The 21,636-nt window shown below is 37.3% G+C and overlaps 1 protein-coding gene across 1 annotated transcript in view; it reads left to right on the top strand.

The window, feature by feature from the left end:
- Positions 1-21,636, top strand: part of Pam (peptidylglycine alpha-amidating monooxygenase) — a gene marked incomplete at its 5' end in the record, with an annotated part of 154,625 nt that overhangs the window by 42,825 nt on the left and 90,164 nt on the right. The window contains 3 exon segments of the mRNA XM_013512971.1: positions 3,385-3,472; positions 14,218-14,303; positions 15,641-15,724. Of these exon segments, the coding sequence (XP_013368425.1) occupies positions 3,385-3,472; positions 14,218-14,303; positions 15,641-15,724 (258 nt within the window).

Here is a 21,636-nt window from a genome sequence, read left to right as displayed (position 1 = left end):
CCTGGAACTGAAATAGCATTTCCACTTAAGCATTCCTCATCTTCGTATTAAGTTGGAAGTGTTGGTGGCACTTCCTGTCTTATCAGATATAAAATTTCCTTGCATTCTCACAAGCCTGTGTTTTAAGCTGTTTGTCACCGTCCCAAGGCTCCTTCATTTATTCTGCCTGTCAGAATTGCACACTTAAAGAAAGTAGTTTTCCTTATTATCCTCTAGATCACTTCCCCTTGGATCCATTATTTCTGTGGTGTCTGATGGGAAAAACAGAAAGGAAGAATTTATTTTAATTTCATTTTCTATTTTGTCTTTTGCTGGAACCTCCCACGAAGTCCTATGTGTGTCTCATGCCCAGGGGACCTTATTCCTACTCACAAGGATGGGTCCTAATGTCATTCCTGTATTAAGTAGGAATGGAGCAAAGCCACAAAATGAACCCGTCAGACTAATTTGCCCCCGCTTTTGTCCCTTCCTACCACTGGCAGCAGGCTTTCTGATAAAATCATTCAAATATTGCATTATTTTAAAGCGTCTACTCTTTGTTCTAGATTTGCATTTTGCTATGACTATTTTGCCGTAAGTTGTTCTCTTTTTATTTTGTAATGAATTGTACTTTGAGCTATACTTGTATAAATACTCAGATATGCTTTTTCTGCAGGATGTGGAAGAGGTAGTTCGCTGATTGTTTCCACCTCGTGCTAATCACTTTGCATCTACACTAGACCTTCAGTTTTGGGAGGGATGTGTGAATCAGTGAAAATAAAGAGAGGGAACACTGGGGAAATGTCTTTTACAAGCACTTTTCATTTTAGATATAAAAATTAAGCACATATCTAGTAAGAGTTCATTGCAGAACACGTAAGTAGGATGGAAAAGAGTGTATCAGAACAAAAGCAAAACATGGGTAGAGAATTTACTCTTGGAGTAACTAAGATTTGTCCTTGAGTTTACAGAAGACGGCAAGCTCCTCCTGCAGAAGCAAGGGCTCAGGGAAACTTCATTTCCTCCTGAAAAGTCTCAGAAATTGAATGCTCTTCTATTTATTATTCCATTCTCTCCTGACAGATCTCTTTTCTGAATCTTCTGCTGATGAACATTTCATTTTATAAAATTATTTGTGGCTTTCCAAACCTCTCTCCAAAAAGATTTTTGCTCTGCTTCACAACAGTGGGAGTGCGTGTGCACACACACATGTGCACGCACACACTCCGGTCATAAAGAGACGCTTTTGGTATTTCCCGAACAGATCCCAAGAGTTCAGAGCCTTCCTGTTTTTCTGCCCTGAGCTTTTCCTGTGGTCCCTACTTTCATCTCCTTTGCATTTGCCTATCCTCACAGCTTTTGTGTTTCATCTTTGAATGATTCCCAAGTAGATAATTCTCTGACCTCTTTTCGAACAATAGCCATATAACTTCCTACAGGATATTTCCACTGGAATTTTTAGCTGATGCCTGAAACTTAAATTGGCCAAGTTTTTTTATTACCAAACTCCTGAGAAGGATGCAGTAGGAGCAAGTCTGTAAAGCCCGGAGTCATCTACACAGGTTATAAAAAAGCGGGGGAATCAGTCTCTTGTTTGACTCCACGCGCCCCATGGAGCTGCAGAGAAATGTTTTTTAAAAAGAGAAAGAATGGGAAGAGGATATGGTCAACCACAAATTTTATAGCTCTCCGTAGGATGATAATAAGCAGTTTGGCTAAAAGGAGTATAAGATTACAAATTACCTCTCATATCAAACTAAATGTAAGGTACAAAAAGACAGATAAATGTCATGTATCTGTACCTCAGGATCTTTTTTATTGTCTCTCTGCCAGGAAAGATCCTGAGAGAATTCCGTAGGGAAGAAGCAAGTCCTGCGCTCAGGAGTGGTCTGTGCAGATGGACCGTTGTTACTCTGGCTCACAAGCAGTCTCGTAACACTGTGGTTCCCCATGAATTGTGGACTCTTGCAACTTCCTGCTGATTCTTTCCTTTCGAAGCATCTTTAGCCTTCTACTTTCCATTATACTCTTCAGTGATAGAAAACAGTATCGGGTTTTATTAAGACCGTTTTACAGCTGTCTTCTTTTGTTTATTTTTTTATTTTTTTGTTTATTTTTATGCATTTATTTATTTTTTAATTTTTTGATCTTTTTGAGACAGGATGTCTCTATGCAGTTCAGGCTGGCCTTGAGCTCACTTTGTAGCCCAGGCTGGCCTCGAACTCACAACGATCCTCCTGCCTCAGCCTCCCGAGTGCTGGGATTACAGGCATGCGCCACCATGCCTGACTCCTTTTGTTTTCTTTAAAATCCTCATACAGAAACCTCAAGATTTGGGTTTCACACTTTGGAAGTCATGATGCTGTAGCTTGATATGGAACTTTTTTCACTGGTAAATACTCATGTTCATTATGTATTGTAGGAACAAACAATGCTTATTAATTTTGTCAAGCGGGCAAACCAAAATAACTAAAAGATGCAGTTTTGCACTCAACATGTAACTTAAGAAATCTTATTTTAGGGTGTTTAGCATTTTTGTATGTAAAGATGCTTTAGAAACTGCTACTGCATACTGGGTAGCATTTTTGAATGAGAACACAGCCTTACACAGAAAAAGGAGTGTAGGCTCAATGCTGGTCATAGATAATCCTCTATAACTTTTGTAAACTGCTTTACTTCTGTTCTGGTTTTGGTTTAGTTTAATGTCTTCCAACCACTACCATTAGGGATAAAAGAGAAATGCCACACATAACTTTCAGTATCCTTTAAGGAGTGCAGTACGCTCATCTGTGACCAATTTCATATCTTTTGTATTTTAGTAAAGGTACAGTTTCTGTTTATGTAGTTTCTTGGTAAACCACTTCCACGTGTAGCTCAGTGACTCCCATAACTTTAAGGTCATAGATTTGTATGAAACCTTTTGCATATGCTTTGACCGTGTCTTGTGGCTTCTATTTGGCTATACTGTTCTGCAGTGCTTTACAGTACTCAGCACTTTATGGTACTCAGCACTGAAATCTGGAAGGAAAAAATTGTGAATACACACCTGGGAGCTTTCGTTTTATACACACATCATGCTCTCACCATTTTAAAAGGGGTCTTCCATTAAAAAATGTGTGTGTGTGCATGATATCCAGCTTATTATTATTTTCTCTTTTACTACATAATAGTTTACTATCTTACTAAATCAAATTATTGAATCATGTTCATTTTAAAGAATAAGATATTTAAACATTAGAGCATTCTATCATTAGAGTACTGAAACATTCTTTGACCTGGATATCCACTTGGAAATACCTGCTTATTACATAGGAATTCAAAGTGTTCAAAGATACAGTCTGCTGTGACACCGACCTACGGATGTGTAACTTGTATTCATGTTCATGTATCATTTTCTCCTCACAGTCGACTTCAAACCTCGGGCCAGCATGGATACTGTCCATCATATGTTACTCTTTGGATGCAATATGCCTGCCTCCACTGGAAGCTACTGGTAAGTGTGATAGGTCACAGTGCCCAAAGGTGTTGAAAATGTGTGGTGTTTAATAGTACCAAGTATATTCTGCAGGTATTTTACAACTTAAAATTAATAAATAAATGTGTTTTTCTCCCCCAGAAGACATTGTCCATTGGCAGCTTGTGTCAGCACTGTTTCTCATGGTTATTTAGTCTACCATGGAACATGTGTATCGGTCTTGATCACTGACTTAATGAATGTATCTTTGTCATGCAGAGTGTGCCTAGGTGCAAACATGTAATGAAATCCCAATAAGTTAGATTATTGATACTCCGTCTTGATTTTGTTAAATTTCATGATTCTGTGCAAGAACAGCGATTCTGTTCACTGAGCACTCTTTTTTATGCAGACACTGTGCTAGGTGATCTGGATAAACCATTTCACTTCATCCTAATATCTTTGCCTCTACGAAGCAGGTGTTATTATCCCTGCTTAACAGACAAGAAGTCTGAAGTTCAGAGAGACTCAGTGACTTGCTAAAAGTAACACAACTGGTTGATTCAGAGCAGAATTAAACCCAAATGTCCAATTTCAAAGGCAGAGCTATTTCCACTTTTTACCACATCGCCTCTCATTTTTTCAAGTAAGTGCTTCAGCTTCTGAAGTTATTTAAATCATTCTGGTGAGTCTTTCCTTTCTGTGCATCTCACTATACAGAGTGGTGGGCTTTGTTTGGGTGCACACATACACACATGTAACACACTCTGCTCACTCTTGTACCTGCACCCCCCTTTTCCTTCCCACATTCTCTCTCTGGTCCCCTTCTTTTCTAACAGTCCTGGTGAGTATTAATATCATGTCATGAGCAACCAGTAGGCCTCTATTAAGTGCCTCTCATAGGCCAGAGTGTTAGTAGATGCTATGAGAGGTTCTAGAATTAAATATGTTTTCTACCCCTAGAAATTTACACCACAAGTGTAGCTTGAAATCTTCCCTTTCATTTTGTCTTTTGGGATTCTTGAAGATCAGGGGACTCTGAAAATAGCTCTGCATTTTAATCTTTATTGTTCACAGATACTAAGAATCACTATTACATATTTTACAGTCCAGAATAACCAGAGTGCTTTTCTTTGCTCTGAGAAGGGACCTGTTTTGATGCCTGGTCTCTACATAACCATGTAGACTGATAGAGCTTTCTCTGGGCATCCTAATATTCATTAATCTGATGGGAGGCAAGCAGTGCCAACTGCTTTCTCGCCATTTTTATTATAAACAATTGTACCATGTATTTGGCACTGTTAAAAGCACAAGGCAATTAGTGCAAATCTCCATGGACCAAGTACTATCAAAGCATTTGTTAATATGCTTAGGTTATTTAATGAATGGAGCATATCATATAGGAACCAAACTCACACGACTAGGTTTATATGAAAATAGAGCCAGCAAATCACAGTTAACACCCTGGGGTATCAACATTCCAGTGTTTGCTTTTCAGTAAATTTTTGTACATAGAATTCTAGGATTAAAAGATTACTCTGTGGCAAGCTTTTGTGAATCTTATTCAGAAAATCACATTTTTGTTTATGCTTTAAGAATATTTCTTTTGAAATTAACAGTATTTACCTTTGAATCAGATGTATCAAAAATAGGAGGGATGGATGCTTTCAAAATTTATTTTAGCTTCACTTCAGTTGCAGGCAATGAGTGTGACAATATAACAGCACTTAAGTGCTACTACGGATCTAATTGCTAAGAAAAATTATATAAAATGAATGACACCTACTTCACAGTTCTCATGTTCATGAAATACCCAAGGAAACGCATCACTTTGGCCCTTTTAAAATATTTATTAGTTTTCTTAAGTTTACTATTTTAAAATTACATCTATAAAATATGTTGACCAAAATACTACCGAGTTGAGGTGAAACTAGATCAAAGAAAACAAATATGAAAATGAAAACAGAGATTATGATGTAATTACTCCATAAATATTATTTTTCTAAAATTATTACTTGAAAGGCATCATAGAAGAATGAAAACAGTAAGCTGGCTGGATAGATTCCCTGGACCGATCATTTAACTCAGATGGGCTGGAGTCGGTTTCTGCATTTTAGTGAAGTATTTATCCTAGGTTATTTGTAAAATCTGTCTCCGCTCAAAAACTCCATGATGTTGTAAATATATAATGCATAGAAATGCTGAGTCCACTTGAAAATTATTGTAACTATTACGTAAAGATGTGTACAGTAATTTACTCGGCCCAAGCGAATGGCCCTCTGGGTTTTGCCAGTCAGTTGTATTATTGAGTAATTAGAATTTTGAGTAACTCTACCCCCATTGTAAGTGGAATTTAAAATATCTGCCCGGTGGCCTTCCTATTTAATTTATAAATTGGTACTAACTGGCTTTAGAACCATAAAGCAAGGACAATAATTGATGCTGTTATTCATCTTCTTTTAACTGACATCTTCATTCAACTTCCGAAAGTAAAAGTAGGATTGTTCAACATGCAAACTAGGACACATGCGTTAAGCAAACCTTTCTAGTGCCTCTGGCTTTACTACCCACGCTTATTTCCCTTTCAAGATCGTGTAGACAATTTATCCTCCAATGTGGGGCAAAATCCATGCCTCTCTTAGAATTAGAGCTCATGGAATATTCTATGGGCTGAACTTCCACATTGCTTCACAAAAACATCCTTCACCCTCCACCCCAAGTGACTCACAGGTTCGACCCTGGAGATATTCAGTAGATGTTTTCCAACAGTTTAGCTTCCTTTCCTCCCACCTGAACTGTGGTACTAATAACAAAAATTCATCAGTGTCCAAAATCTTGCATTTTTTCTAAAATTTTTGAGTCATGGAATTTGTCACATTCATTTTACAGTTGCTATTCTTCACTTGTTCCAAGATATGGATAGCGTTTAAATGAAGACTCCCAAATTTTCACATATATTTTGGGATAGGATACCTATGATGATTTTTTGATGTGTAAGAATATCGAGAACTCATTCACACTCTGGGGAACTCTTGGAGGAATGCCAAGCTGTTTTAACAAATGAAGAAGAAACTAATAAGATATTTTAACACCAAAATGTCAAGCTGGGATTTTCTCTCTCTTCTGTTTGCTAGTTCGGATTCCCCTTGTTTCACTTGCGTGTTCTCTTTTCATTCCCAGCAGGCTGGCAAATAGGTATATATCTTTAATATAGAAAACATTTTTCCCTTGAAATTATGAAGTTATAATTCATCCTCTGTCTTCAGGCAGCACTTTTAATACGAAGGCAAAGAGCTATTCTGATGATGTTTCACTGTTGGGCTGCCCTCCGTTGCTCTCTGTAATTGCCTCTTTCTACTGTTCATTAAAATATATTTACAGTTATATTAAGTTTACATGGAGATGGTAGACACAGCATGAAGCAGTTTTCATTATGCAGTCATTTTAATTTTACAGTTTTTTTCTCGGTGCACATTCCAGTCTTTTGTATCTCTTTCCAAATTAGCAGCTCACACTGGTAATGTGTCTAGTTAATTATATGCATGCGCATTTAAATTGCATATATTGATGTGAACCTTTTAATATACTGTAGGGTGGTCTCTTTATAGTTAGAGTGGGGCTGATGCTCAGTTCCAAATTAACCCACCTCTGGAGGATGCAAATAAGGACCAACTGATGGAAAAGCAGCGGCTCTGCTGACCCGTGTAAGGAAGGCCACGGTACCTGTCACATGTAACCCTAATAACTTCCTTCTCAGGCATTTTAAGACGGAGACAATTAACCACATCAGGGACCAGCAGAGAGTAATAGCACCAAGATTAGAGCAAGTATAGCAATAACATGATTTGCTGGGCTTTATTTGTGCTTGCGGTCAATGCAAAGCATAGCAGTTTTAAGTCCTTCAGATCTGTTGGCTAAATAGGAATCTTGAGCGAACAGATAATATTTTTGGTGGTCTAATGATCAAATTCAAGGCTTAGGAAGTGCTTTACCATTGTATCACTTCCTAAACCCTCTTTGGGCTTTTTAGGGAAGGTAAGGATATGGAGGTGCTGAAAACAAGGTAACTTAAGTTGAAACCTCTCCACTAAAAAGTTGTGAGTTTTTGAAGATCTTGGAAATTTTTCAGATTCCGTATTTGTCTATTCTGTGAATGCTTTTTTTAACTCTAACAATTTTTAAATGATAATTGGTTAGCTATTGAGAGTTTTGTGCTTTGAATATTATGATTTTTGTTCATATAAATGGTTTGGACACTTGGAGTAGTCTTGAGGTGCTTTCTTTTTCAAAAATACATATTGTGTATTTTAAAGTGTGTAGGGATTAATACAGAGTACGATGGTAAGTTGCAAATTTTTTGTGCAAAATAAAGTGTGATTTGGGGTACAGAGTGTGATGGCCATAGATAACTATTTGTACAGTACTTTGTGTTTCCAAAGGCAAGGAGTTTTGAATGCTTTCACTGCAAAGAAATAAATGCTTGAGGGCATAAATATGTTGAACCCAATTTAAACATTATGTAACATATTATGGATTGAACGTTACATGGCACCCAGTTAATATGTGCAATTTATGCTTTGTGGTATCAGTTAAAATAAAAGAATGCTACGAAGACAAGAAGACAGGGATGTACACTTAAAAAAATCACACACATACAAAATCACATGTACAATCACACAATACAATCACACACATAAGTTAAGATGGCTGGACCTTTTATGTGTCCAGCTTTGTAGTTTGATGTGATTTTTCTATGCACAGCTAAAGTTATTTTTAGTTCTTGTAATTAATATTTGAGTTTTCAAACTATTTCTGACGACGCTTATAAGCACCTCATCTTTTACAAGTCAAAGATGGTCTCTCCAGATTGGTTGATGTTTTCTGAGAAGCGGAGTCCCAGCTGGTTAAATGAGGCTATTTCCAGCTGTTCTACCTTGGAATCAGTCTCAAGCTAAAGCAGCAGTGCTTTACCAACCTAGGAAGCTTTAGCTTGAATCCCTTTCAACTGCTACTATTTATTAGCCACCTGCTGTGTCCTTTTAAATGCCAGTGTCTCCACGGGGTTACAGATGCTGATGAGGGGAAAGGGAAAAATAGCTAGATATATATTGTGAGGCCTGTATTGGGAGGCACCCTGTGTGGCTACTCGTTGAAGAGACCTTTTTAATGATGTTATTTTCCAGATAAGGCTATAGCTTTGTTATCTCTGTCGTGATGATGGTGGTTCTTTGATTAAGGATGATATTTGTATATGTGTCCTTTCCATATGTCGTTACCTGTCATCTGTAACTATAGCAAGAATCACTAAACCAGTTTAGTTTACACCTTCTGCACTCCTCTCTTTGTTTCTTCTGCCATAGGAAATTTTGAAAGTTAGAGACACATAACCTTCTTCTCAGAGTAAATAAAAACATAATGCTCTTTTAAAAATCTACACTGTCCTTTGTGTTAAGCACTATAAACTGTGTCTTTAAGTACAGTAGCAAAGTTGAGATATACATTTCTGCCAGCTAAAAATTAGTCATATTCATTTGCTGTTTCACCTGTATATTGTAACAGAGTTGTATTACATTTTATATTGGGTGTCTTGGTTACTTTTCTCTCGTTGCTGAGACAAAATACCTGACACCCAGAATTAAGGAAGGAAAGGTTTATTTTGCTCACAGTCTGTGGAGGTTTCAGTCCATACTCGGCTGGCTCCAAGGCAGATCGACACATGGCAGAAGGCAACCCTTCATGGTGGTGGAAGATAGCAAAAGCAGCAAGAGCAAAAGGGGAGGAGTGGTGGCCAGTACACTCTTTTCTCTCCCTTACATATGCAAACTATTCACCCCAGGGCAGGTGTAGCACTCACACCCATGAATCAATGGTAAGCTCTAAACTGCATGTGGCTTTGGGGGGACACCCAGACATAAACCATAACATTGGGGTCACATAATGGATCAGTTCATTAAAATACAGTTATCTTCTTCTAATGTCTAGTCACCAATGATTGTATTCCTTCCTTAGCCAATAATTCTTAAGTTATTGGATTAGAGGTTTACAGAGAGCTCCTTAGCAGCTGCCCAAGTCTTGGTAGACTAGTGTCAACTTCAATAAAATAAGGCCTCATGGTTGTAATTGTTTTGACAGTTTCAGGAGAAACAAACACTACATAATTTTGGATTTTATTAAATTTCTTCATAGGTCTAGCATTTTGTGAGACAGAGTTGCAATACTATAGCAGTGTTGTATTTAGTGTAGAGCTAAAACATTGAAATCAGAGCATATTGGGTTCAAATCTCAGCTTTACTTTTGGTAGCTGCAATGAAATCATTTAGCCTAAATTGGTCTACTTCCTCACCTGTAAAATTGGGCACCTATAAAATTGGGCTACTAATCTTTTCTTCATGGGCCATGATGAAAAGTAAATGAAGTGACATAAATAATGTGCTTTGTGTAGAGCCCAGCACATAGAAGTGGTAATTATTATCCTTATTTAATTATTTATAAAGTATTTATGAAACATCCATTATGTGCTAGGCACTTTCTTAGTCACTGAGGATTTGTGCTTTATACTTTCTGCTCTTCTGGATTTTATTGCTTTTCTGATCTCATTGGGGTGAAGAAGTTTAGGGGGTAGTTCCTGTGGTGCTATTTATCAGGCTGGTACTTCTTAATCACCATTCTCATTTAGATTTCTAATTAAGTATCCTTCTAATTACTATGTTAATCCATACCCATTGCACTGATGTTCATATGGGATTATCTGAATTGGGAAAAATATTCTACAGATTTATACAGCCATTAATGACATGCAAATACTTAACTCATGCCAAGTATAATTTTGCCCACTCTACCTATGCCATTGATTTTATGTTGTGTTTTTCCAAGAAACTTTCTAATTGTAGGTTAATTTTCCTGCCTGTGGTTCTGTTGGATACCTAATGCATTAAAATGAGCGTTTAAACTCATACAGACTTAACTAGAGGGCACGCCAATTCCAGTTGTTTATTTAAGCAAAAGGAGCACTGAGGTACTAGTTCTGATCTTCCCTGAGTAACCTGGGATTTTTAAATAGCTTTTATCCGATACAACCAGAGAGTACTTTACCAGTCAATCATAGTTTATTTGGATAATGTAAAATGACAGGCTAGCACTTTTCAGAGCTTCGCACAGTCAGAAAATATTCATGCCATCCAAGTGGTTCCCCTGTGGATTAGAGGTGAAAAGGGTTCTGTAGGAAAGATCCAAGAATCTAGAATTGTCTTACTTGCAAATATTGATTCTTGTTTTTTCTACTGTACATACTGAGAAACCATAAGGAAGTTATGAATCTTTCCACAATTTAATTGGCTTAATCTGGAGAACCCTTTAGGAAAAGCTGATAGAATGGTAAGACTAAGAAACCTGATTGATGAGGCCTGAAATTACAACAGCCATTGATCAAGGGCTGCATTGATTCCTATCCTTGGGATTCTTCTTCCTAGTAAGAACAGTAACGATCCCTCTATTTCTGCAGGACTCTCTTTGGAATGCCAAAATACACGACATGTCTTTCCCACAAAAAAAATTTTTGTGGGAAAATGTGGTGCCATTTTCATTTAAAATGAGAAATGGAAATGAGAAAATGAAGAGATACAGGGCTTTATCTAAATGGTCTTTGCTGCTGAGCTGTGTGAGCCATTAAGGAATCAGTTTCTATTGGCCTAGTATTTTTCACTCACTCTTCTCACCCATTAAGTTTCAGGATTGCTTTCAATATCTCCATGTCCTCCAGGGAGTCATTCTTTACTCCATCTTGAGCTTAAGACTTTCTTCAAAAACCATAAAACAAGGCTTGGTTTTGAAGCTCTCATTTTATCAGCCTTGATAAAAGGATAAAATATAAAATCATTTTCTCTGTAAATACATCAGAACAACTTATTTCATCTAAAATTTGATTTTAGAATTTCATGTGCAAATTGAAATTTAGTTCAGAGATGATAATATCAACCAAAGCTTATCTTCATATCAATATTCTTTGCCCATAAATCAACAACATGAATTTAGGTGGAAGGGATTATGGTAACCAGAGCTGTGAATTGCAATTTGGCTGTGTGACTTCTGAAGCTACTTAAATTCTCTGAGCTTATTCAGCTTTAAAGTGTAAGACTTTTTCAGTGTTCTGATGAGAATGAGTATAATCTGGTTTGTACAAAATACCAGGCAGATATTAACTCAAGTGTAGTTAAGGTTATATTTCAAAGTATTTAATCTAAAATTTTTTTAAAATTCTTTTTTTATATGTGACAGTGGAATACAATTTCAGTTAATTCCATTAAGAGGCTGCATATGAAAAGTTTAAAACTGACATAGAAGCAAACATCCTCACATATTTACCAAATGTTTACTAAATGCCAGGCAAGCCTGCAGGTGCCAGTAATACTGGATGGAAGGCCTGACCCAAATCTCAGGGTACTCACAGTCTGGCTGGAGAGACAGATAACTAAGTTGATACTTAGCACAAGTAGTACAATTGAGAGGAATGGAGATTGGATATAATGGACTAAAGAACATTTCCTTGAGGAGAAAAAACTGGAAGTGAATCTTGAAGGAGAAATTTAATCAAATTTTTTAGGCAGAGAGCTAGAATGGGGTATTCCAGGCAAAGGGAAGAGCAGAGAAGCAATAATAGAAATTGGTAGCAAGTTGGCATGACTACACAGGCTTTGTCTGAAGAAATAACAAGGTCCCAGCTCATAAAAAGCCTCATGTGTTACACTGTAATATTTATTTTAATGTTATTTTGGGAAGCATTTGAAAGATTTTGAGCAAGAAAGTGACATAATCAACTATATAACTCAGAAACATTACAAAACCAGTTTTTTATGTTATATTTCAATCTGGTTCCTGCTAGTCATACACTGAAAATGACCTTCCATATCAGATGAAACATTTATCTTGTTTAATCTAAGACTGTCATCACATTGATGTTAGGCATTTGTATATTTATGGACTTTGTTGAAAGCTATGAAAATTGCCACCCAGATCTTTAAATTTTAGTAGCTCACAGCAGCGAGATACAAAGTTCATCACATCTGACAATCTCATTTCTTGAATGATTATAGCAGGAGGCTCAGAAAGAAAGAAAAAACCCTTCGCTTTTGGACGCTGTCCAACATAGTAAGCCTTTTAATACACCTGGCATGAAGATGTTACAGACATCCATTCCAAAGCACACTTATCACATGGTAATAATCCTTCATCATAAGTATATTGTACTTGACAGTGAACAGTAAGAAACCACAAGCTGATGTGTTTTACATTACACATTACACAGTCTCTTTATTGCAGCCTGACTTATAGGAGGAAGAAAAAAACATTTGCTAAGTGTAACCTTTTTGGGACATACATATAGCTCCAGGTCCCTCACCTCTTAATTCAGACAAGTAACACAGTTCTCCCCAGCCATCTTCTGTCTATAATACGGACACACAGTAGGAGTCCCTGCCTATGAATATGAAGGAACTTACTAGTGGTTTTCATGTCCGCATCTTAAGGGTTTCTCAGATTTCTAGCCTCAGTTTCTAATGTATCTACAAAGCCACCACATTCTGCTTTCCCTTCTTTTCCAGGTCAGGGGCAGTGCACGTTTTTCTTATAGGAGCTAGCTTCTGCCCAGGTAGCTGTATTTATCCGTATGCTGAGTAGTCTTCAAACATTTATCTGCCTAATTTCCTGCATTTAACCTTACTTAACCCCAATTTTCTCAAGCATAAACAGTGTAAAAGCAACATAAAAATATAATCTAACAATGTTTTGAGCTAATTAAATTCTATAACAGAACAAAATTTAGAGCTCTAGTGCCATTAGAAAAACATATGTGATTTGGAGTCAGATAACTTACCATTTATTGAACTTGGGCTACCAGATGTCCCAGTGACCATCCTGCATACCTTAAATACATCATCACCACCATCATCAACACCATAACCCCTCAGAGAGGTGTTCTCGCAGACGTCAGCCCTTCAAGGGCTTTGAAACACACTAAAAAAAAAATCACAGAAATGGAACTCCAGAAACACTGGTCTGTCTAGATGTTCTTCTCATGATGCAACCCTCTCCTCAATAGTGAATCTTTAGATAACACAAACGTTTTATTAAATAATGTAGTACCCTGGTACAGTGCTTTGAGGTTTATAAAATAGCTTTCACTTATATCTTATTTGGTTTACAGAATAACTTGTGAGGTAAGTGTAATTATCCCTGCTTTACACAAGAGAAAACTAAGGCTCAGAAAGATTATCTGACTTGCACAAAAAGAAATAACTTATAAATGGCACAGCCAGTATTCACACTCTACAGTAATATATGCAAAGCCAGGAGTCCCTTACGTGGGGTGCACTTGGATTACTTGCCCGACTGAAGTTATTATTTATTTCTCTGGCCAAAGATTTTTTGATAACAACACTGACCCCGGGGGTACAGTGGGGGGATGGGGATTAGATTTCTTTTAGTTTGTTTCTAGATTCCCACCGCATTAGTCTCTTTTCTGCCTGATTGCATAGTCTATGTTCCACACTTGAACATATAGAAGTATAAAATATTCATCCAACACGCAGGACTGTTTCACGCAAAGCAGTGGTCAAACAAACTAAAAATAACTTCTCTCCTTTTGTGGGTGCTTTTTTCATATAGAAAATGTTTCATTAGGATCTTAATGTATCATGATGTACAATGTGCTTTACTTTTAAATGCCTCCCCTAGTGTAAAATGATTTATGAATTTCACAACTTGAATATTATTTTAACTATTTTTTTCAGGTTTTGTGATGAAGGAACCTGTACAGATAAAGCCAATATTCTGTACGCCTGGGCCAGAAATGCTCCCCCAACCCGGCTCCCCAAAGGTACACCAGAGACTTCTTGATATTCTTATGTTAATCTGCTTCATTTCGCTCCAGAGCACTTTCTAAAATGCACTTTCTAGCAGTTGTTGACTGTTCTGTAGTGCAGTAGCACACCAAAAGTACTTGCATGGCCTACTCGTGTTGAAAGGTTTCATTGAGGTACATTTTCTCTGCTTCTCTTTGGTACGTAGTTTGCCCTGGTAACAGTTTATAGATTGAATTACAAAATAACCAAGTATACCTCAAGCCACCTTTGGCCTAAGGCGCAGTGGCTCTTGACAGCAGCAGCATTTCATGAGCCAAGAGAGCTAGGAATTAAATAAATTGCTGTTTCAGCAAACAGAGATTTTTTTTCCTTTTAATAGTCCTGGAACCTAGGTATTTAATGCGATGCCAAACCTCAGCTGGATTTCTGACTTCGCTTCTGAGCTGCTGATGGATTCCAGCGTGAGAGTGAATTACCAGCCTCTATTACCTGCATGTTTCATAATATCAAAGGGAGTCTGTGGTTCTGTTGCAGAATGAATCTGCCACGGCTCGGGGATGGGCTCTTGAGCCATGTGTCCATCTCGCCTTTCTGAGTCGTGCCGGAACCCCTAGCTGATAGCTGTCGTGCACTGCTTCACACTCTCCTTAGTGTGCTATGCAGCCACTTCTAAACAAGTTTGAACACTAATGCGGAGGCCTGTAAAGCATTAGTTGACACTTTTAGAGCAGATAGAATAAAACTTTTCTCTGCCTGTGTTTTTTCTGTAGATTTTTTTAAAAGCTCATTAGCAAACTCACTGTCTATCACAAAGCTTTTGGATTCCAAACGTTCACTTGGCATGCTGGACTTAGGAATTCAGTTGGTGACTGAGCTGCTTTGATGACATCTTTGTAGATACTTGTTTTCACATGAGAAGAAGTGTAATTCCCCTGAGATGCTCTTAGGGTGTCTATTTCCTGTATTTGATCTGAAAATAAAAATGAATATGAGTATACATAAAAACAATGAAAAAATGGCTTATGTGGTCTGTTAAATGATCAACAAAGACAGAATTCTGTTCCATTTTGTTCCCCTTCTTTCCAAATGAGAAAATTGTCCTGTTAAAGTATAAGTAAGTGACTACTCTGGTTCTGAAATAGGAACTGTAAACACAGTTCCACAGAGCTTTGAGAAGGAATGACACATGATAGTAGAAATGTTGCTCAATGTCTACTTTGTTTTTATATAGCATAATTTTATGTTATATCCTAGTTTATTTCACTTTGGATTTTATAGATTAGTAATCCAAGCTCCACTTGAAGACTTCCATTTCTAAAATATTAATTGATCCTTTTTGGTAAATTTTTAGGTGTTGGATTCAGAGTTGGAGGAGAGACTGGAAGTAAATATTTTGTTTTGCAGGTGCATTATGGCGATATTAGTGCTTTTAGAGGTAAGTTTTGAAATGTTGGTACTAGGCATAACTTTCACCTCTATATTGTTTAAAAATGAATGCATCTCGAGAGCATAATGTTACATGAAATAAATCAGACACACAAGCTTAAATAACTCACTATTTCACTTCTATGAGAAACCCAAAGTATAAATAATGTAAGAGCTAAATAAAAGATATACAATAGGAAACAGGGAGATAGATCTTTGTCTCAGGGAAAGCAGATCAAGAGATGAGGGCAGGAGACAGAGAGGATGGTAAAGGGATGAAAAAAGAATTTCAGAAGTGTTACACACATGGGCCAACTCCACATAAGAAACGGAAATAGTATGAACTGCAAACATTCACTAATAAAAAAATGACCTCAAAAATTTTCTTGTCATGAACCCCCCCGGATAAAATAAGGGTACTCTTATCCACGTGAACTAATAATAAAATGAAGAATTCTCCGTATCCTGTGCCCTCTCAGGCGTTTACTGTAATTTGAAACCATGGAAGGAATGACTTCTATTTCAGAAGTTACTTCTCTGCCAGCGTGCATCCACCTGTACTTTTTCTCTTTACTCTCCAGTGTGTTGTCTTATCTGCCTGTGCTTGCTTCTCATTCCAGTGCCAGGGCTAGCAAGCGTAGAAAGGGAATGGCAGCTTATTTATGTGACCAGGAGTGAGTCATGGGGGATCTGCAGGTGCTGCAGTGCCAGGGAGGTTCTCACACACTCAGGCTCACAGGTCTTACGTATAACCCACTCCTGCCACGTCAGGAACTCATCCATAGTTCTCTGCACTGCTGCCGCCAGACCCCACCCACCAGCAGATGCTGCTAAGTCCTCCTAGACACCTGTTGCTCTTCTGTGATTATCATTCCATTTAAATGCCACTTTTTTGTTATTAACATGAAGAACAGGCACTGTTCCCAAGGCAGCTGAGAGTGGGCTTGCTGTTCCTTCACTGCATTTAGCCAAGTTCTAACCACATTTGGGATCCACACTCTTTTGTTCATGAATAAATATGAAGCAGACTCCTGTCTGGCTTGGCTTTTTTACTGTGTCTTGCTGACTTGCATAATCTCTCCCAAATTCTCTAACTTAACATCATATTTCTGCTGGCAAACCTTTTACCTTTCTTTCTCCAAACACATTGCATTTCCATCTGTCGAGGAAGTCAAGAAGTAGATGTCTGTGTGTGCCTGTGAAAATACCCTGGGTTCCTGCCTGAGAGAGCCCAGGTTGGGAGGGTCCAGGGAGCCTCAGCACTGGGACAGTGAATGCAGTCTTCCTATGAACAACTGTTGAAAAGAATAAATCTATATAACAGAGAAATTGTAATCAATGCTGTGGTCAGATATACTATCAGTTAACCAAGTCGGTATGGACCAGCCTAAGAACTTAACTTCTAAATAAATTTGTTTTCATATTAAAAGTATATTTTGATTTATACCCAAATAAGTTTCCATTTTTGGAATGAAACCTGTCTAGAGTCATTAACTCTCTGTAGTGCTAAGACAAGGTTTTGCTGAAACAAAGAAATAACTAATGTTTGCATCTGAGGAAGAAAACAGAAATTATCTGCTCTAAAAGCTCAGCATGTTGTATCAGAGGAACAGTCAGGATTATAAGACTAATGATTCCAAAGCACTGACCAAGCTATAATATATTTTCAAAATGCCAGAAGGCCTTCTCTGAACAGAACAACTAAATCAGCTCTTTATATATGCATGCATGCTTTTCCAAGCCCTAACCTTTATCCCTCTATAAAACCCTGAGCTTCTTTTCAACCTAATTTTTTATAGTTTTGTAGAATTCTTGATAGATGCTGTGTTGATACCTTGGAGAAAATGGATGCTATGTACTAGTATTTAGAAAACATATTACTGCCTGGGGATGTAACTCAGTAGCACAGTGCCTGCCTGGCAAGCACAACGTCCTGAGTTCAATTCCTTGCACCAAAACAGGCGATGTTAGAAAGCATATGGCTGTAGCAATTTGATTTCCTACTGATGAGGTAATTTTGTTTTACAATTTGTGTTTCACAGCAATAAAGTACAAATATTTTAGTATATAAACACAGTTATTTTTATTATGAGATGCAAAATTTTATATACTGACTTTCCTTGTCTCTTTTGAGAACACTAAAACAAGTAATATATAAGATAGAAAGTTTGCTAGTATTAAAATCCATAGGCCTTATTATATATAATAAAATATTAAGAAAAAATCTGGCTTATGTAATTCATTATGCATCATTAACTATTATCTTTTCTCTTAAGCTATACAATTTATGTACCATTAACTATTATTACGAAAAACCAGTGGGTTAACAAATGCCCTTTAACAGAAGACAAGATAAATATGTGGTATAATAACAGAAATAATGAACAATAAAACCATATGTATATATGCTTATATATATGCTATCTATATATAAATATGCACACGCCAGATATATAGATATAGATATAGATATATATAGATATAGATATATATCCTTGGATATTTAATAGGGTTGTAAGAACAGAGGAAAATATAGAACCAGCTAATAAGCAAGAAAGATAGGACTGTATGGTGTTTTTCCTGGCAAATGTGGTAACATTGTCTTTATAATTACATTTTTAAATTCCACAAACAGACGCACCTTGTTAACTCTTTTAGTATCTGCTGTTTATTATACACCACTTCCACTCACAGCATCATGGCCACAAAAAGAGTTCATGTAGGTCTTTACAGACCTGATTTATTATAGGAGAAATTTATACTTTAAACAGGTTGCACATTGTAATCTTATATTTGTCTCCAGATATACCTAGAAGTGGGAAATAGTATTATCGTATCTTCTGATTATTAAGAATGGCTTAAATATGCACATACCATACATATGTAGAACTTAATATATATTTATACACATGCACACACAAACACACACACATACATGTATAGTGTTATCATTGGTTTTGGAACCAGTGTCAGTGAAGATTTGAACTTGATAATTTAAGAACTGTTGATGTTATTTTTATGTATATGTATTATAAATCAGAAGCAAGTAATAGTGAAAGGAAATTACTGTGTTCTACAGGAAAGTAGGGAGATGTTTGGCTGAAGGAATGAGCATTTTTCCACAGAGGAAGGTTTTAGGGCATTGAGAAACTTAGTAATTTTCTTGAATAATCCAGCAGCAATGAAAGTAAAATATCCTCTCAAAGTTGTAGGGTGTGATTGAGTATCAGACAAAGCATGACCTTAAGCCAGTGGGGTCTGTCTTGGACTGCGATCTCTGTCAGGAAGAAAAGATTGGCTGTGAGCTCTGTGGGACTGCATGGACTGCTTGTTTTGTTGCATTTGTTTGTTTTGGAAATTGCAAAGAATGTGGGGCTGTAAAAAGCATCATTTAAAAAGAGTCAGCCTTCCCCAGTGCTACGTCACTCATATTGTTGGGCCTATACAGATCTTTTTGGCTGCCAGAGTTTACTGTATTCTAGTGGGAGTGACAAGCACAAAAGCAGAATGCAGAGCGTTCACAACCAGTAATAGGAGTGCCTAACAGGCTGCAGCCCAGGAGAGGCAGAAGCTCACAGGTCTGCCTAGAAAGAGGGAGCGTGTGATCTGGGAACAGGTTCTTAAAGGCAGAAACCAGAGCCAAGTTTCCATAGATGATCAACTCCCAGTTAGGCAGGGGCGAGAGGGGAGTCATGTTCCAAACAATGGTAAAAAGCATATGCATTCAAATGGGAGTGAAACAGCCTCCTAGCCACAAAGAACTCGGTCTTTTGGCCTTACTAGAGCGTGAGATGCAGAGAGAAGAGTTACAAGAAGAGAGATGAAAGGGGGGAACCGGACCACAAAGATCGCTGATCATATTTGATCCCAGAGGCACTCAGAGTGCTCTTTCTCCAGCAAGTATTCTCATTGGGTTCTCACTTTAAAAGGACATTCAAAAAAATAAAAATAAAAAATAAAAGGACATTCAGTCCTGTCCCCGAGCTCATGGAAAAGCTATGAGGCTGAGAAGAAAGGATGTGAGCTGTAGGTAGCCTGAGGGAGCTAGGATAAGGGCTTGGGAAAGCTACGATGATTTCTTTCTTAAACGTGGACCTCTTAATATTTTTACTAGTTAACATTGCATGCAAAATGGAGTACAGTGTAACTAGAAATGAAAGTCCCACATCAGTGATAGAGTGATACAAGGTTTGGTAACCACACTCCTGAATCCAGGCAGCCGGTAGCGGCTTGCGCTTGTTTTGTTACCCTCATCCAGTTTCTAAACCTCTCTTTACCTTCCTAATCTATTGAAAAAGGAGGTAAGAGAATCATGGCTCTTACAAAGATACCTAGTACGTACTCAATAAGCAGTATCTGTTATCATTATAGCTCTCATAAACATTAAATTCCCCTATACAACCTTTTCTCATAGTGGCCTGTGTTATAAAGAGGATGTGTAGCCAAAATATTCACTTTCCTTACAGTAGATGTTTGCTCTTCAAGAATGCTGTACTTTCTTGTTATGTTTAGACACAGAGCTGTGTTCATGTCCGTTACATGACCAGCAAACTTGCCTAGTTATGCAGCGTTTCCTGTTCCGCTCAGTAGTCTTTGCAACTCCTAGTAAAGGGCAGAGACCAAGTCCATACCCTTAAGGAAATTACAACAGTGCAAACTGAGGATTTCACCTGGTTCTCTTCCCACATACTTTTTTTCAGTCCAATTTTTTTCAGTAGTCTTGGTCTAAAGACAAAATTCTGCTGAGATTTTACAAAATGTTGCTGGATTTTTTTTTCCTACGTATTTTGGCCCAGGGGATTTTAAGAAAAACTGCCTTCTTATTTCTTTCTGGCATTGGCTTGCTGGTCCCCAACAATAACTCATTTCTCAAATTAGAAACTCCACGTACTCACCAGTTGGCGTTGGAATGGATATTCTTCAAAATGGAGGTCAAGATCCCTTCCTAAGTGTATTGTCTTTGGATTGGCAGAATTTCCAGACTATTATCCACCTACTGACATTAAGCTCTTGGTGCATACAGGAAGACTGGCACACATTATCAACACCACACACACACACATTCAGGCCTTGCTTCCACACCTTTGTCACAACTCTCAAGGTACACCTGCCTTTTATACATTTTTGCATGTTCCCGGGAGTGTAGCCAAACTATTCACTTTCCTTAGAGTAGGTGTTTAATACTTACAGTCTAAATTAAATGAATCAAACCTGGAGGTCCTATTTTCAGCTCTCCTTGATGTGAACTCTAACAATTTTAGTTTCCAAATTTCTAGGGTTATATTAGTAAAATCAGATCATAATATTTCAGTTAAGACCTTTATGAAATGATCATTTTCAATAACTATACTTTCCAGAAAGCTAAGGTTGTAGCCCTTTATGTATTACGTGTTTTAAACATTTTGGATGGAAGCCTTTCCTCGAATACATTATGTGTCCTATGAAACTGAGTTAGATGTATATGGTAAATCTCTTAAACTGAGCCTAACACAGAGCAGTGACAATAAATGTTAGCTCGAAAATCTTCCTTACTTCTATATCTTTTTCCTTCTTAATTCTGGGATATCACACTGAATGTCGACTATTGTGCTATATGATTTCTTTAAAATTTCTAAAACTACACAGAGTTCTTACGAGTTTCCAGGCTTATAGCCTCCTTCTACCTACTTTTCTGTATTTTCTCTAGCAATTCAACCATTTTAGTTCAAACAATGCATTGCATGAAGCTTTGATTGAAAAGAACAAAAGTCTACCTTTCTGTAGCTCCCTATTCAATGTGGATAAATACAGATAGATTAGTGACTCTAATAATGTGATCCAGGACAAGGTGAGTATAGTGAGGGAGAGACCTGAAAAGCAGGCAAGATCACACCTCATTTAAAATATGTTTTAAGTTGCCAGATTGATTTTTTTTTTTTTTTT

This window comes from Chinchilla lanigera, unplaced genomic scaffold (assembly GCF_000276665.1).
Source record: "Chinchilla lanigera isolate Chin_1 unplaced genomic scaffold, ChiLan1.0 scaffold00017, whole genome shotgun sequence".
Classification (NCBI taxonomy): domain Eukaryota; kingdom Metazoa; phylum Chordata; class Mammalia; order Rodentia; family Chinchillidae; genus Chinchilla; species Chinchilla lanigera.
The sequence above is the reverse complement of the archived record's forward strand: the minus strand, read 5'-3'. Positions and strand labels throughout refer to the sequence as shown.